Source organism: Prionailurus bengalensis, chromosome A1 (assembly GCF_016509475.1).
Source record: "Prionailurus bengalensis isolate Pbe53 chromosome A1, Fcat_Pben_1.1_paternal_pri, whole genome shotgun sequence".
NCBI lineage: Eukaryota > Metazoa > Chordata > Mammalia > Carnivora > Felidae > Prionailurus > Prionailurus bengalensis.
Window position 1 is genome coordinate 87,730,745 of NC_057343.1, and position 16,470 is coordinate 87,747,214.

Here is a 16,470-nt window from a genome sequence, read left to right on the forward strand (position 1 = left end):
GGGCTTTTGGGAGGTAATTCAGTCGTGATAATGGAGCCCTCATGGTGGGGTTAGTGCTCTTATAAGAAGAGACACGAGAGAGACTATATATCTCTCTCTGTCAATATCTCTCAATGTTGTTGCTGTGTGAGCATACAATGAGAAGGCAGCCATCAGTTATCCTGGCCAGAAACTTGATCTTGGACTCCCCAGCCTCTAGAGCCATGAGAAATAAATGATTGTGAAGCTACCCAGTCTACAGTATTTGTATTTGTTGCCCAAGCAGACTAAGACACTCCCTATACAAACACTATAACAGCCTGTCTCCCATGTGGCTGGGACACAGTCTGGTATATCCTGAGATATGAGGGGCCCAGAGGATCAGTCTAACACCAGAGTAGGGAGATATATATCTCCCATCCAGGATAAAAGGAAGTTTCAGGAGGTAAAACATGAAGTCTTACAATAAACCAGTGGGAACTGAGCAGTGCCTCAGACTATACTGTGACACCACACTGCAAGAAAGAAATGAGAAGATAGACATGTGTAACAAGTCACTTGGTGTCTCAGTGACCAACAGAAACTAAAGTGATCTGCAATGATCTTCATTTTGATATGTTTATATGTTTATGCATTTTTTAAAGAAAATATCTTATTTGGGTGTGTGAAATCTTTACAGAAGTGCCTGCCCTCTAGGAAATTACTGCCTCATACTGTACATACTTAGAGGCTAGAAAACCCCCAAATAATATTAATAAAGTCAGCCTCCACAGCAGTCCCAAAATTATTTTATTTTATTTTATTTTATTTTTAATATGAAATTTATTGGGGCGCCTGGGTGGCTCAGTCGGTTAAGCGGCCGACTTCGGCTAGGGTCATGATTTCGCAGTCCGTGAGTTCAAGCCCCGTGTCGGGCTCTGTGCTGACAGCTCAGAGCCTGGAGCCTGTTTCAGATTCTGTGTCTCCCTCTCTCTTATCCTCCCCCATTCATGCTTTGTCTCTCTCTGTCTCAAAAATAAATAAACGTTAAAAAAATTTTAAAAAAAACAGAAATTTATTGTCAAATTGGTTTCCATACAGCACCCAGTGCTCATCCCAACAGGTGCCCTCCTCAATGCCCATCACACACTTTCCCCTCCCTCAGTTTATTCTCAGTTTTTAAGAGTCTCTTATGGTTTGGCTCCCTCTGTCTCTAACCATTTTTTTTCCTTCCCCGCCCCCATGGTCTTCTGTTGTTTCTTGGGATCCACATAAGAGTGAAAACATATATATTTTTTTTATTTTTTAAGTTTATTTTGAGAAAGAGAAATAGTGAGTGGGGGATGGGCAGAGAGGGGGAGAGAGAGACAATACCAAGCAGGTTCCACACTCTCAATGCAGAGTCCAATGTGGGGCAGCTGAACTCACGAACCGTGAGATCATGACTTGAGCCGAAGTCGTATTCTTAAACGACTGAGGCCCCCCGGCGCCCCAGAAACACAATTTTAAACATGTAAGATGGGTATAAAATTTGCCAAAGGTAATTGAGTTTATTCTTAAAGGGGAAAAAAAAAGGATCTCTGTTACTGTTACTGCTGTTGCACAAAATCACTATTGATTGAAACCTAGCAGCTGTGGAGTTCAGTCCAGCCATAAAGACTAAATCCACTGCAGATGTAAATGTTGCGTGTTTCAGTCCTCCACCACCTTGCATTGTGGGCAGCACATGTCTGTGCATTGTCTGAAAGCCTTCCGTAGACACTGCAGCTAAATGATTGTCTGATTGCTTTTGCATTTAACACACTAGCATGAGGATTTTTACATCTAAATGCTAGTTGACAGACAATTTCAGCTAGCCGCATATTGTATGTGTGAGGTGCATACTTTTCAATCATTCATTTCCACTTATCAACTAAAATTTTGTTTAGTATGTGAATGTTTTTGAAATGTATAGCAATAGGATGTTGCACTGGGGGCAATTCATCATGCAATATAATAAAATTAATTTTTACCTTCCCCCTCCCCCACAAAAGAAAGAGTCTCACTATATGCACAACACACACGAATAGGTTTCCAAAGCTTTTCTGGCAGAATGATACTTTTGAAAGAGTACCTGAAAAGCACACATCCTATCCTGTTTTCTTCTTGAGTGTTTCTCGCACTTTCCCATAGTGTACTCATAAAAGCAGAGAGAAGTGAATGATGGGAAACTTATCATAATATACAGCAGTGCACCAAAGCATGCAAATTAATTGAAGTCTTGGGTTTCATTACAAAATTTTGTCTATGTTTTTCTATCTATTATGCCAGTTTATCATAATGGAAACATGCTTTCATTTAATTATCAGTTGAATTATTTAAGTATTTTCTCCTAAAACATCTAATACTATTGACACTTCTGGGAAATTCACCATGTTCATCTTGTGGTTTTACAGAACTGTGATACTGAAAATTCTATGGGTCCTCAGTAGAGGACCTACCTGCCTGCCATACCATCCCCATATTTAGTGGCTTATATTAACAACCATTTTATTATACGTGACTATTTTGTGGGTTAGGACCTTGAGCAGAGCTCAGTTAGGAGATTATTCTGCTCTATGTTGTGTCTACCGAGGTCACTAGGTGGGAAAGTCTGGTCAGGTGGGTCTAGGATAGATAGCTCCACTTAGGTGTGGAGAACTGGCTGGAAGCCTGACAGAGGTAGAGCTGTAGACGACAGCATCCATCCACAGTCTCCTTAACATGGCTATCTTAGGATAGTTAGCCTTCTCACCTGGTGACTTACAGACACAGAAAGAATGTTAATTAGCTGGAAGCTGCTGGATTTCTTATCATCTTGCCTTAGAAGATCTAAAATATCACTTTTGCTCATTCTAATAGTCTTCATATATCACTGCACGGAAGAGAAAATATTTTTAAATTTTTTAATGTTTATTTCTTTTTGAGAGAGAGAGGCAGTGTGCTAGTGGGTGAAGGGCAGAAAGAGAGGGAAACACAGAATCTGAAGCAGGCTCCAGGTTCTGAGCCATCAGCACGGAGCCCAATGCAGAGCTTGAACTTATGAACCGCGAGATCATGACCTGAGCCAAAGTTGGACACTCAACTGACTGAGCCCCCCGGGCACCCCAGATATAGAAAATACTTTGAGATATCTTTAATCTAGCACCTCTGTTTTGAGAAACACAGTCCTCAGTCCTCTCAAATGTGTTCTAAAATGAGGTTGGGTTGTGACATAGCTGTGTGTATGAATTGACCCTCTTCAGGGTCATGTCACATTGCTTTCACTGAATTGTGTCTGGACCTGTTCCATTAGGCAAAGTTAGAATAGAAAGCTCTTATATATTATTATACATGCTCACGAAGTTAGTTCTTTTTATTTATTTTTTTTACTTTTATTTTTTATTTTTTAAAATTCACATCCAAATTAGCATATAGTGAAACAATGATTTCAGGAGTAGATTCCTTAATCTACTCTAATCTAATCTAATTTACATGTGTAATGCCCCATTTAGCCCACCTCCCCTCCCACACCCCCTCCAGTAACCCTCTGTTCTCCATATTTATGAGTCTCTTATGTTTTGTCACCCTCCCTGTTTTTATATTACTTTTGTTTCCCTTCCCTTATGTTCATCTGTTTTGTCTCTTAAAGTCCTCATATGAGTGAAGTCGTATGATTTTTGTCTTTCTCTGACTGACTAATTTCACTTAGCATAATACCCTCCAGTTCCATCCACGTAGTTGCAAATGGCAAGATTTCATTCTTTTTGATTGCCGAGTAATACTCCATTGTATATATATACCACTTCTTCTTTATCCATTCATCCATTGATGAACATGTGGGCTCTTTCCATACTTTGGCTATTGTTGATAGTGCTGCTATAAACATGGGGGTGCATGTGTCCCTTTGAAACAGCACACCTGTATCCCTGGTATAAATGTCTACTAGTGCAACTTCTGGGTCGTAGGGTAGTTCTATTTTTAGTTTTTTGAGGAACCTCCATACTGTTTTCCAGAGTGGCTGCACCAGCTTGCATTCCCAATGAAGTTATTTTTAAAGGGCTTTTAGCTGTTACCCAGTGGCTGCTCTATGGCAACCCAGGGAAAAATTTCTTTGTGGTTTTGGAAATAGGAATAGTCATGGTTCTTTCACAATTCTGAAATCAAATGTTGTAGCTCTGTGATTTATATTTTCTTATTGCCTTTACTCTCAGAAAGATTTCAATTTCCCTTTTGTCCTAATTGTCATACATTTATTATCATTATTATTATTATTAATTATTATTATTATTATTATTATTATTATTTGTCTCTGCTAGGTTATATTAGTATCTGGCATGCTCATGGCAAGGAGGTAAAAATGAGTACATTAAATGTAATAAATACAAAAGGTGACAAAAATGCAAATATAGAGTCCTAGTATCATGACTCCATTCTGCTAAAGGAGGCAGACAATATGGACTTTAGTGCTGGACTCAGTTCCTAGAGTGGCCATGACCAAGTTATTGCAACCTCTCCAATAGTCCAGTTCTTATACGACAATGGAAAGTTATAAAAGAGCTCACATCATGGGAGTATATTAAATAAGATGGCATACACAAATACACTTAATCTAGTACCTACATCTTGGAAGGCTTCTACAAATGTTACTTGTTACAATGACCTTGAACTTGTTAGTTAAAATTTCATTGTCCCTAACTTTGATTGTATACATATCTTGTATTCTCAAGTCCAGCATTGGCTTTTTAGATAAGATATTATGCTATTTGACTCTAATATAGAGTCTTACACGTTCAAAATAAATATGCTTGCTTTCAGCCAATAGAGTGGAAAACTTTCTATAGAAGAAAACCTGAACTGTAGAAAAAGCAACAACAAACACATCACGTAAGTCACAGGAAGAAGAAAGCAATCCCCTTAATTTTGGGAATTTTTTTAAAATTTACATAAAATTCATGGAGATTTAAGTATATGGAGACAAACAAAATTATTATAAGTAATATAAGATTACATTTCAGGTTCATATTATGCACACTTAGGAGTAATGAAAAAGGAAGAGGGAAGATCAGAAAGAAACAAGTGGGAGGGAAAAAAGGGGGGCAAGTATTAGGAAAGTAGAAATTAAGTAATTTGACAAAAACTTACTGCACACCAAGTGTGTTTAAATGATTCCTAAAAGTATATGGTGTCTTAGAACTAAAGACTATTGGGAGACGTGGGATTTTAGGCACCATGACCACACAGAAGGCAAAATGCTTTGACAGAGGACTTGAGGGGCTCCCAAATGTCTCTAAAAACTTAACTCTGGCTGTGGACTTCTCAATCACACAATACATTTTCCCGGGTTTCTGTAACCAATGGACATTGTCACATCTCAGAGCCTAATCTGCAGAGCCTCCAGATCCTTGACAGGAGCTTTCTCAGGGCTCCCTTTACATCCTTGTTCCTCAGAGTGTAGATAAAAGGATTGAGGGTGGGGGTGATTATGGAATAGAAGAGGGAGATAAACTTGCCCTGTTCTTGGGAGTAGCTGGAAGAGGGTTGCAGGTACATGTAGATGGCTGGCAGGTAGAAGAGGGACACCACCACCAGGTGGGAGGAACAGGTCCCAAAGGCTTTGTGCCTTCCCCTGGAGGATTGGATCCTGAGCACTGCTCGGGCAATGAAGCCATAGGAGAAAAGGATGAGAGCTAGGGGAACCAGCACAAAGAAGGCTACCAGCACAGCCAGTGTGGTATCATTCATGGCTGTGTCAGCACATGACAACTTAATCATGGCTGGCACCTCACAGAAGAAGTTGTTCAGCACCTGCCGCCCACAGAAAGGCAGCTGCACCGTCAGCACTACCTGAACAAGGGAGTTGCCAAAGCCACTGAGCCAGGCCACAGCCACGAGCTGTTGACAGAGAGGACGATGCATGATAACGGCATACCGGAGAGGCTCACAGATGGCCACATAGCGGTCCAGCGCCATAGCAGCCAAGACAATGCACTCAGTGCATCCCAACCAGTGGAAAATTGCATACTGCATTGTGCAGCCACCATAGCTGATGGTCTTACTGGAGCTCCCCATGTTGACCAGCATCTGAGGGACTGTGGTGGTGGTATAGCAGAGGTCAAGGAAGGATAGGTGCCCGAGAAAGATGTACATGGGGCTGTGGAGCTGAGAATCCAGTCGAGACACCAGGATGATAGCAATGTTCCCCAACATGGCCAGAATGTAGGACACCAGGAGGACCGCAAAGAGAGGGAGCTCCAGCCATGGCCTGTCAGAAACACCTAGAAGGATGAAGTCTTTAGGGGGTTCCCGCAGAATGCTGTGGTTATGACCTCTCATGTTGAGGCATGTTTTTGGTGCCTGTGATGAGTCAAGAAAGTCAAAGTGAATAAAACCTGAGAGCATGAGATAACTGTCTTCCTCATGCTTGTGCCTGAGCTTTCCTACAGACGTTGCATCCTGTCATCTCCATAGAGACACTGAGACATGGGGAGGTCGGGATCAGGAGGCACAGCACATGCACATGGGTTTTGCTCTGCCTCCTATGCTCTGTGACCTTGATTATGCCATTTAATCTTTCTGAACTTTGATTTCTGCATCTGTGATGCAGGGAGAAAATACTTCCCTCAAATGCAAAGTTTTGGAGATGATAGATCAACATGATGTTTGTGAATGTACACCATAAATGACAATTTTCTTCCAATTTGGTCAAAGTCTGTCATATCTCCCATAACTATCAGAATGTTTGACCTCTCTCTGCAAACTCACTGACAGGCAATTGACTTCTTTCTTAGGTTTTCTTCCTTTGCCTTTTGTAAGTGTTGGTAGGAGGGAGGTGAGGAGGGGCATAAAGCAAGATAGGAACACACTTGACTCACCTACTAAGGCTTGCATCTGTCTCTGTTCATCATGAACAGGTGCTCTTTGGCTTTCTGCACATGCTGGTCTCTCTCCCATGGTCACCCACACATAGGCAGCACTATCACTCACTTTGCAGTAAAAAAAAAAACCCAAAACAAGCAAAACACAACACAACACAACAAAACAAAACAAAACAAAACAAAACATAAAAACAAACAGAAAAAAAATCACATACCAAGACCCTTCGAGACCCTGGAGTGAAGGAGTTAAGTCACTGCAGGGGTTGACTTGGTCCAGGCACCTAATAAGACCCCAGAGCATAGGGAGAAAGATATTACACCCTGTCAGGAACATAGCCCCTGGAGTTGGCTACTGAAGGTTCTGATTGCCTCCAGAGCCAACACTTATTGGGCAGTTTGAGTGACATTTGGATTTCCCTGTACAACCTCTTTACCAAGCAGCTGTTTCCTCTCCTCGTTGGAGCACACAGATTATTTGATGTCTGGATTCTGTATCTTTTAGAAAGCAACTGTATTTCCACCTGCTGATGCATGGGGCCTTTCTACTGAGCTTCATCAGCCCCAACCTTCTACACTCTTTGTAGGACTGTGCACTTTCCAGGATGCAGGGTGGTATAGTCCAGGATGAGACCAAAAAGAAGTTAAATCCTGTGTGTGAGTAATTTATGAAAGATTCATTTTTAGTCCCTTATTTGATACTTTATGCATAGACTATAATATTCATGGAGATCTATTCAGTGGTGCTGCAATAAACAAGTGCCCCCCTTCCCCTCCAAGTCTTGCATTCTTAAGAACCCTGGTATTACTTTGGGGCACCTGGGTGGCTCAGTCACTTAAGCACTTGACTTTGGCTCAGGTCATGATCTCATGGTTCATGAGTTTGAGTCCCACATTGGGTGATCATGAGCCCCACTTCTCTCTCTCTCTCTCTCTGCTCCTTACTTGTACTCTCTCTCTCAAAAACAAAACAAAACAAAACAAAACAAAACAAAACAAACACCCCTGGTATTACTTGAAAACAACTCAAATTCTAGGATTTAAATGCTCTTGTGGGACACCCAATTATTACACTTCTTCCCACTATTCTGTCGAAAGTACTTCTAAGGTGAATCTTACACAATGCAGTTATTTTATCTCTAATGGGAGCTCAGGGCACCATTTTTTATTTAGTTGGCTGGGCAGGGGAAAATCAGGCTATCCCACCTTTTAAGATGAAAAGTGATCACACCATCTCCCTTTCTTCGATTTCTCATCCCAAGGTTTATTCTCAGAGTCTACACTGGACAAGAATGGGAAAAGTTATAAGGATGGTGAGGACAGATATAAAAGGATGGAAGAACCAAAGAAGATGGATGGGTAGGTATAGGTCATAGTTAGTAATTAATGCAAATTATTGGGCACTCACTATGAGCCAGGTGCTGTGATAACAACTTTATGTGATTATCTTACTTAGTGCTTTAACGGTTCGGTAAGGCAGATGTTTTTACCGCCATTTTGCTGTTGAACAGAGTGGCTTGCAGAAGATGACTGGTCTACTTTACATTACCTAAATAGCAGCAAGCGATAAAGCCAAGATTGAAAGCTAAGCTCTTGCTCATAATCATTATTCTCTTTGCTTTAAAAAAAAGCCACTGGTGACCTGGAAAGCAGCATCAGTATCCATGCACATGACTGAGATGAAGAGAATGACAGAAACAGAAGAGTAATGTCATCCAAGGGAAAGTAGTGAGGGGACTGAAGAGGAGGCGCTTCCTCTAACTTCTGGTTCAGTGCACCAGGCACCCATGGGCACACACACAGCTGGTGGCCCACAAAGCTAGACATCAGCCCAACCTGACCCTTCTCTGAATTTGATGGCTTGTGGTCCAGCCCTTTCCACTTAGAACTCTGCTTTGGATCCAGTCTCTGGACCTCCTTGACCTCCTTCTATCTTCCTATCACCCTTATAGAGGTGTTCTCCAAGGCACTGCCTCGCTTCCCTGGATAAACACAATAATTTCCACATCTGTCACAATTACCCTCAGAGTCCTTCCAGATCTGTGTCTCTAGCTGTCACTTCTTCACTAATATCTAATCTCCCTTTTGACATTTTTTTTTAAGTTGGTATATTTATTTTGAGAGAGAGATAGAGAGCACGCAGGAGAGTGTCAGAGAGAAAAGGAGAGAGGGAGAATCCCAAGCAGTCTCCATGCTGTCAGCACAGAGCTTGACACAGGGCCTAATCTCATGAACTGTGAGATCATGACCCGGGCCAAAATCAAGAGCCAGACGCTCCACCGACTGAGCCACCCGGATGCCACTCCTTTCTGACATTGTCAACTGGTGCATCCCAAACTTAACCTGTCAGTTGTTCCTCTAACTTCAGTCCAGCACCTTCATTCTCATTCCTGATTGCCTCTGCATCAGTTACCCTCAGAGTGTTCAGATTATTTCTGTTAATGTTCCTCATTGTCTACATTTTATACACGGCATTCTTATTGACTTTACTAGTCTAAGGTTATAGTACAAGCTATCTGCATCCTTGCCACTGCCATCCTTGGCCAGGATGACCATCTGGACCCCACTTAGAGCCTGATAATTGTCTTCCCATAGGCAATTCCTTCCTTATCCAGCCCATTACTCCACTTACAAGGGAACCATCTTTCTAAGACACAGGTCTTAAAAGCAAATATATCTCTAAGTGTTTCAATTACCTAAAAACTAAACAACTGTCTTCTTAAACAGTTGTGTGGTAAGAGTAGGGATTATATTCTTCTTTCACTCAATCCTCTGCAGTTTCTTCTGATCACTGTCACATCCCTATCTGTTAGCAGCTGCCCTGAGATATTTCAGTCACGGGACTTACCCGATACCTACTGGTAGGCCAGGGAGATTTTTGAACACATTGATAAAACCCTGTGATCTGTATCATTCTGTATATGATATATAATCCTCATTATGCATCTATACCTATGTCTGTGTATATACATGCATGTATTTAATACATAATCCTCATTGTGTATCTATATCTATACCTATATCTGTGTATATACATGTATGTGTATATACATACATACATACATACATATATCTTGTTTTCATGTATATATTATCATAATGCCTGGTGCTGGCTGTGGACTTCCCCTTGGAGATGAACAGAACATATTATCTACAACAAACAGAAAAGAAAATCTGGAAATAAGCTTATGAGGTGGGATAAGAAGGACTAGACCATGGGGTTTTATTGCCTATTAGTCCAAGAGATCCCTTTCTTCAATCTAACATTCAGCCTAAACTTTCCACCACCCAGATAACCAGGTGAAGGACCTATTTAACTGTCCAGGTCATAATCAGGATTAAACTGCAAGATATTGAGTCTTGGGGTAAGGCTTAATGATGGACAACATTTCTCTTCACTGATACTAGCAGGTGCTCTTTCATCACACACACCAAAAGTACTTTTCTCAGGATTTGTCTATGTTTCTGGTTCTTTCCCAATGACATGCTTATTTCTTGGGTAGAAGGTCAATTAGAATAAAATCAAGAAGTGAACTGGCCCAGTGAGGAAGAGTCTAAACGCATAACTTCAGCCTGCCCTCTTCAGATTTGCTCTGCTATCATCCACCAGCCCCTTGCATATAATCAGTGGCCAGGTGTACCCACAGGCTTGCTCATCCTGTCTAGACCTTTGCTTATTGTGGGTCCTCCTACCAGGAATGCTGTCTCACATCACATAGTACAATTCAGCTTCTGCCTCTTTCCAAAACCATCTTCACTGATTACTCACTGGATCATCTGTAAGCTCCCATGTACAAAGAGGTTTGAGGGGCATTGATAACCATATCCACATGAGGGGGCTGAGGTATAACTTTTTTAAATGCTTTAGTTCTAGAGATTAGACAAGTATTTCACAACAAGAAGTAAAAGTAGATGGGAGATAACTCAGCAATGAGTGAGCACCCATCACCTCTCAATCTGTATACCAAGAACTATGTGTGCCATTTCATATCCTCCTTCAATAATGATGGGAAAACTGAGAAATCTACAAAGGTTAGGAACATCCTTTTCACTCAGGTCAGCACACACTATGACTTCATGTAGAAAGATATTTAAGCCCCCTGTTGCTAGTTTATATGGAAGGAAGTTACCTCCCTCTAGACCCTCAAGATGTCTTAACCCTGGATGCATAATACCTGCTTTCAAAGTATCAACAGTCCTGTTTCATATCGTGACTTTTTGTTAAACACCCCTCTTGCACACACCTGCTTCCCCACCCACATTCCACTGCCTATTTTTGTTCTTTAACTATTTCAATTTGCTGCTAAAATTCACCTCAAAGCTTTCTTTCTCTGGGGGCTGGTAATATTTGGCTTTCTCACTCTATTCCTCTCTGTATAAGGCCATGCTTGGCTTAATATTGTTTTTGTGACCATAACTCAGTTTTGTTGAAAATATTGAACAGCAGTAGAAATGAGCCTCAGGACCCTCATCACTGTGAACAACATTCACGCTTCTGATGAGTACTGGACAACTGGTATACCTACAGGCAGGAGCAGCCTGTTCTGTTCCTGCCTGTCTTTTCTAGCTTGAAGTACACCATTTTACATATGCTGCTTAATGTGTGGCCGCTACTCACTGACTCACCTGTCCTCCATCTCATGTCCCCTTGGTCTCCAACATAGACCAGCATTCATGCTGAGGACTAATCACTCATATCCATGGTTCTCTGGCTTCTACAGAGGGCTTGGTTAAGGACATGAGGCTTTATTAGCTTCTGGTGGTCTTGTCTGAAGAGGAACATTTACGGATGAAGTCATTGGAAAAGCTTTTTGTATTTCAGAAAGAGAAAACGTGTTTTCTCTTATAAGGCTCCTGGGACTTTGCCCTTTCTTGAGTTTTACCCTCTGAGCAAGTGTGGAGAGATTATTCTCAGTCCAGAAGAAGAGTCTGCTCACTGGGGAAACTCAGTGCTTTCTGGTCTTTATCCAAGTAACAAATGAGATCAGCAGATATGCTCTAGCCATGGTCCCCTGGCCACAGAAGAGCTAGCTTATACGTTTATGTGGCAGAGGTTACTTCCAAAGAGAAGTTTCTTAGGTGACAAGCCATCCCCGTGTCCTGCTCCCCACTCTTTTCAAAATTACCATCAGGATAAACTTAACCTCATTCTTTCCATTTATTTCTATAAGGACTCTGTTCTTTCTCCCAAGACACTTAGAGTAAAACCTTGCCCTCCTCTGCTGAGAAGTTATCCCTGATGTTTTGTTTAATTAGTGTCTGAGGGGTTAGCTGGTAATTGATGTATTGTGCGAGCATGAAATACTCGCAATTAAGGGTAAATCTTCGAATACCAGAAGACCAGAGGAAATAGACCAATAATGGGAAATGAGGACTCTGGATTTTTAACTCCGTAGGGAAGGTGGGTGTTGCCATAAAGTCAGAGTGGAAGAGTAACTTGTATAGCATGTAATTCAATTAGAGTGTGGTCACTGCACAGACTTCAGCACCAAGGTCAGCCACTCACTGTATGTCTTTGGACAGATTACATATCTTCTCTGGGCAACATTCATGAGATCAGAAAAGTATAGGAAGCAATAGTACTGGCCTTCACACTCTGTTACAAGTGTAACATGAGTTGTCTTTTGTTTGTTTTTGTTTGGTTAAGCACTCAGGATAGTGAACGGCATAGGGTAATAACTTTGATTTTTTTCTGACTACTACATATGGCTCAGCCACCTATTCCATTCATCACATGGAAGGGATGTCCAGAAAGCCTGTTGGTAGATGATCAGCATGAAGTGGTGCACGTGTTAATTCACGTTAATTTATTCATGTGAATAAAAGCTAGTGCTAGAACCCATCATGGATAATGACACCTTTGGGCAGTCATTTCTCCTCTGTAGATTTTGACTTGATCATCTTTGGGTAGTTCTAGATGTTGGAGTGGGAATATGATGAGATCATGGCAGTGGTTCCATTTTTATGTTCTAGGAGTTTTAGGAAGCATTTTGTCTAACATTATAGGGAGAGGAACCCTGACTCAAAGGAAGACAAGGGACATTGTGCTTGGGGGATGAAGTGGGAAAATTCTCTGACAACATTGCTCTGCTGTGTTCTCTACCTGAAAGAGCAGGGTGTGAGATGTAGAATGTCTTGGGAATTGTCTTGTTGTCCAGTTGGGATAACTTCCAGAAATGCTGAGGCTTAAACGTCTGTGAATTTGGGGAAGAAAAAGAGATGGACTAGACAGTTTTATGCCATAAAGTGCAGCAATCGTGTAGATGGAAACTCTCGTGACTGAGATGAAAACAGGGTCCCTTTAGCATTATGTTGATCATAACCTTCCTTACCTCCTTTCAGATATCTTGGCTTCCGCTTATTGTCCACAGTCCCTGTCACTCCAGGAGGCAAGATGCCCTGTGAAGGAATTGAATTTTCCAGTTTCCCTGATAGGGGAAGACAATAAGATGAATGAGATGCTGGGAAAGCTGGCAGAAGATACTTGTCCATCTTTCTTCATTTTCATACATGCAATGTAGACTTGATGGCTGGAGGCTTAGCAGTCATGGGTGACCTTGAAGCAAACTTGAAGGTGAGGGCTTTACACTAAGAATGATGGAGCATTGAGAGGAGTCAGGGCACCTGATCATCATGGATGTGCATTACCTGTTGACCCCCCGGTTTCCTGATGTGAGAGTGATAACCTTCAATCTTGTTTACAGCACTGATTTGGGTTTTATATTTTAAGAGGCTGAAAGTAACCCTGACAGATCATTCAAGAAGATTTCCTAAAATTTCGTTATTTTTTTTAAATAATAATTTTCTTTACATCCAAATTAGTTAACATATAGTATAATAATAATTTCCTGTGTAGAATTTAGTGATTCATCACTTATATATGACACCTAGTGTTAATCACTACAAGTGCCCTCCTTAATGCCCGTCACCCATTGAACCCATCTACCCACCAGCTCCCCTCCAGCAGCGATCAGTTTGTTCTCTGTATTTAGAAGTCTCTGATGGTTTGCCTACCTCTCTTTTTCCCCCTTTCTCCTATGTTCGTCTGTTTTGTTTGTTGTATTCCACAAATGAGTGATATCATATGATATTTGTCTTTCTCTGACTGACTTATTTTGCTTAGCAGAATACACTCTAGTTCCAACCACATTGTTGCAAATGGCAAGATTTCATTCTTTTTCATCATCAAGTAGTATTCCATTGTGTGTATATATATATATATATATATATATATATATATATTGTGGGGGGCCGGGCCCCAGTGCCAGGCTGAGACCGGGTCGAGCAATGTTCCCCGTTGACTCAAGCCAACCTGGTGGCTCCCCCTCCCATTCATGTGGGAGGCCGGGCCCCAGCACCAGGCTGAGACCGGGTCGAGCAACGTTCCCTGTTGACTCAAGCCAACCCGGTGGTTCCCCCTCCCATTCCCCCATTTTCAAGGGCATACCAAAGCCTTGTCAAGGCTGAGAAAGTTAATTCCTGAAGACTGTGGTCTGCAGGTGTTGGCAGTAATGCTACCTCCCTTTTTCTACCCTGAGTCAGATAGAAACAAACATGGGAATTGTGTTTTGCTAGCAATCTTATCAACAAGGTCTTGTGACCCGTCTAGAAAATGCACAAGAAACACAGGACTAAATGTTTTGGTGGGCAGCAATTATGTGAAACCTGTTTATTCTTAGAATGACCTAACCCATAAGAGTCTGGTTATAAAAGATTGTGTACAGCAACAATAAAGCCGTCACTTGGGCCATCAGCCCAGGGGACCCTCCTGTTCCCAAACTTTCTCTTCTCTCTTTTTTTCTTGCATTCCCCTACCGTCAGGACCCTGACCTCGGTGTTTGTCGCGCCGGCCGCAACAATATATACCACATCTTTATCCATTCATCAGTCGATGGACATTGGGGTTCTCTCCATACTTTGGCTACTGTTGATAGTGCTGCTATAAACACTGGTGTGCATGTGCCCCTTTGAAACAGGATTTTTGTACCCTTTGGCTAAATTTCAAGTAGTGCAATTTCTGGTTCATAGGGTAGTTTTATTTTTAATTTTTTAGAAATTCAATTTTTGGGAGCACCTGGGTGGTTCAGTTGGTTAAGCATCTGACTTTGGCTCAGGTCATGATCTTGTAATTCTTGAGTTCGAGCCATGAATTGGGTTCTGTTCTGACAGCTTGGAGCCTGGAGCTTGCTTTGGATTCTGTGTCTCCCTCCCTCTCTTTGCCCCTCTCCTGCTCACGTTTACTCTCTCTTTCTCAAAAAATAAACATGAAAATTTATTTTACAAAAAGAAATTTATTTTTTTAAGTTTATGTATTTATTTTTCAGAGAGTGTGAGTGGGGGAGGCGCAGAGAAAGAGAGGGCCAGAAGATCTGAAGTGGGCTTTGCAATGACAGCAAAGACCTTGAGGTGAGGTTTGAACACATGAACTGTGAGATCATGACCTGAGCCTAAGGCAGATGCTTAACCAACTGAGCCACGGAGGAGCCCACTATTTTTATTTTTTTAATATGAAATTTATTGCCAAATTGGTTTCCATACAACACCCAGTGCTCATCCCAACAGGTGCCCTTCCCAACACCCAACACCCACCCTCCCCTCTCTCCCACCCCCCATTAAGCCTCAGTTTGTTCTCAGTTTTTAAGAGTCTCTTATGTTTGGCTCCCTCCCTCTCTAACTTTTTCTTTTTTTCCTTCCCCTCCTCCATGGTCTTCTGTCAAGTTGCTCAAGATCCATATAGGAGTGAAAACATATGGTATCTGTCTTTCTCTGTATGACTTATACACTTATAACACCCTCCACTTCCATGCATGTTCCTACAAAAGCCATACTTCATTCTTTCTCATTGCCATGTAGTATTCCATTGTGTATATAAACCACAATTTCTTTATCCATTTGTCCGTTGATGGACATTAAGGCTCTTTCCATAATTTGGCTATTGTTGAGAGTGCTGCTATAAACATTGGGGTACAAGTGCCCCTATGCATCAGGACTCCTGTATCCCTTGGATAAATTCCTAGCAGTGCTATTGCTGGGTCATAGGGTGATCTATTTTTAATTTTTTGAGGAACTCCACACTGGTTTCCAGAGCAGCTGCACCAGTTTGCATTCCCACCAACAGTGCAAGAGGGTTCCTGTTTCTCCACATCCTCTCCAGCATCTATAGTCTCCTGATTTGTTCATTTTAGCCACTCTGACTGGCATGAGGTGGTATGTGAGGGTGGTTTTGGTTTATATTTCCCTGATGAGGAACGACATTGAGCATCTTTTCATGTGCCTGTGGCCATCTGGATGTCTTCTTTACAGAAGGGTCTATTCATGTTTTCTGCCCATTTGTTCACTGGATTATTTGTTTTTCAGGTGTGGAGTTTGGTGAGCTCTTTATAGATTTTGGATGCTAGCCCTTTGTCTGATATGTCATTTGCAAATATCTTTTGCCATTCCGTCCGTTGCCTTTTAGTTTCATTGATTGTTTCCTTTGCAGTGCAGAAGCTTTTTATCTTCATGAGTCCCAATCATTCACTTTTGCTTTTAATTCCCTTGCCTTTGGGGATGTGTCGAGTAAGAGATTGCTACGGCTGAGGTCAGAGAGGTCTTTTCCTGCTTTCTCCTCTAGGGTTTTAATGGTTTCCTGTCTCACATT

The 16,470-nt window shown here is 41.6% G+C and overlaps 2 protein-coding genes across 2 annotated transcripts in view; one reads left to right on the forward strand and one right to left on the reverse strand.

Annotated features, from left to right (window-relative positions):
• Positions 1–5,322: 5,322 nt before the first annotated feature.
• On the reverse strand, positions 5,323–6,291 carry LOC122479195 (olfactory receptor 2B11). Its single transcript, XM_043573257.1, has one exon. It carries the CDS (start codon positions 6,289–6,291, stop codon positions 5,323–5,325), a length of 969 nt encoding a protein of 322 aa, XP_043429192.1.
• A 1,144-nt stretch (positions 6,292–7,435) lies between these two features.
• LOC122479211 (olfactory receptor 2H2-like) overlaps positions 7,436–16,470 on the forward strand; it is a 38,181-nt gene continuing 29,146 nt past the window's right edge. The window contains exons 1-2 of the mRNA XM_043573258.1: positions 7,436–7,487; positions 8,093–8,189. Coding sequence (XP_043429193.1) covers positions 7,436–7,487; positions 8,093–8,189 — 149 coding nt within the window. The remainder of the gene's footprint in view (positions 7,488–8,092; positions 8,190–16,470) is intronic.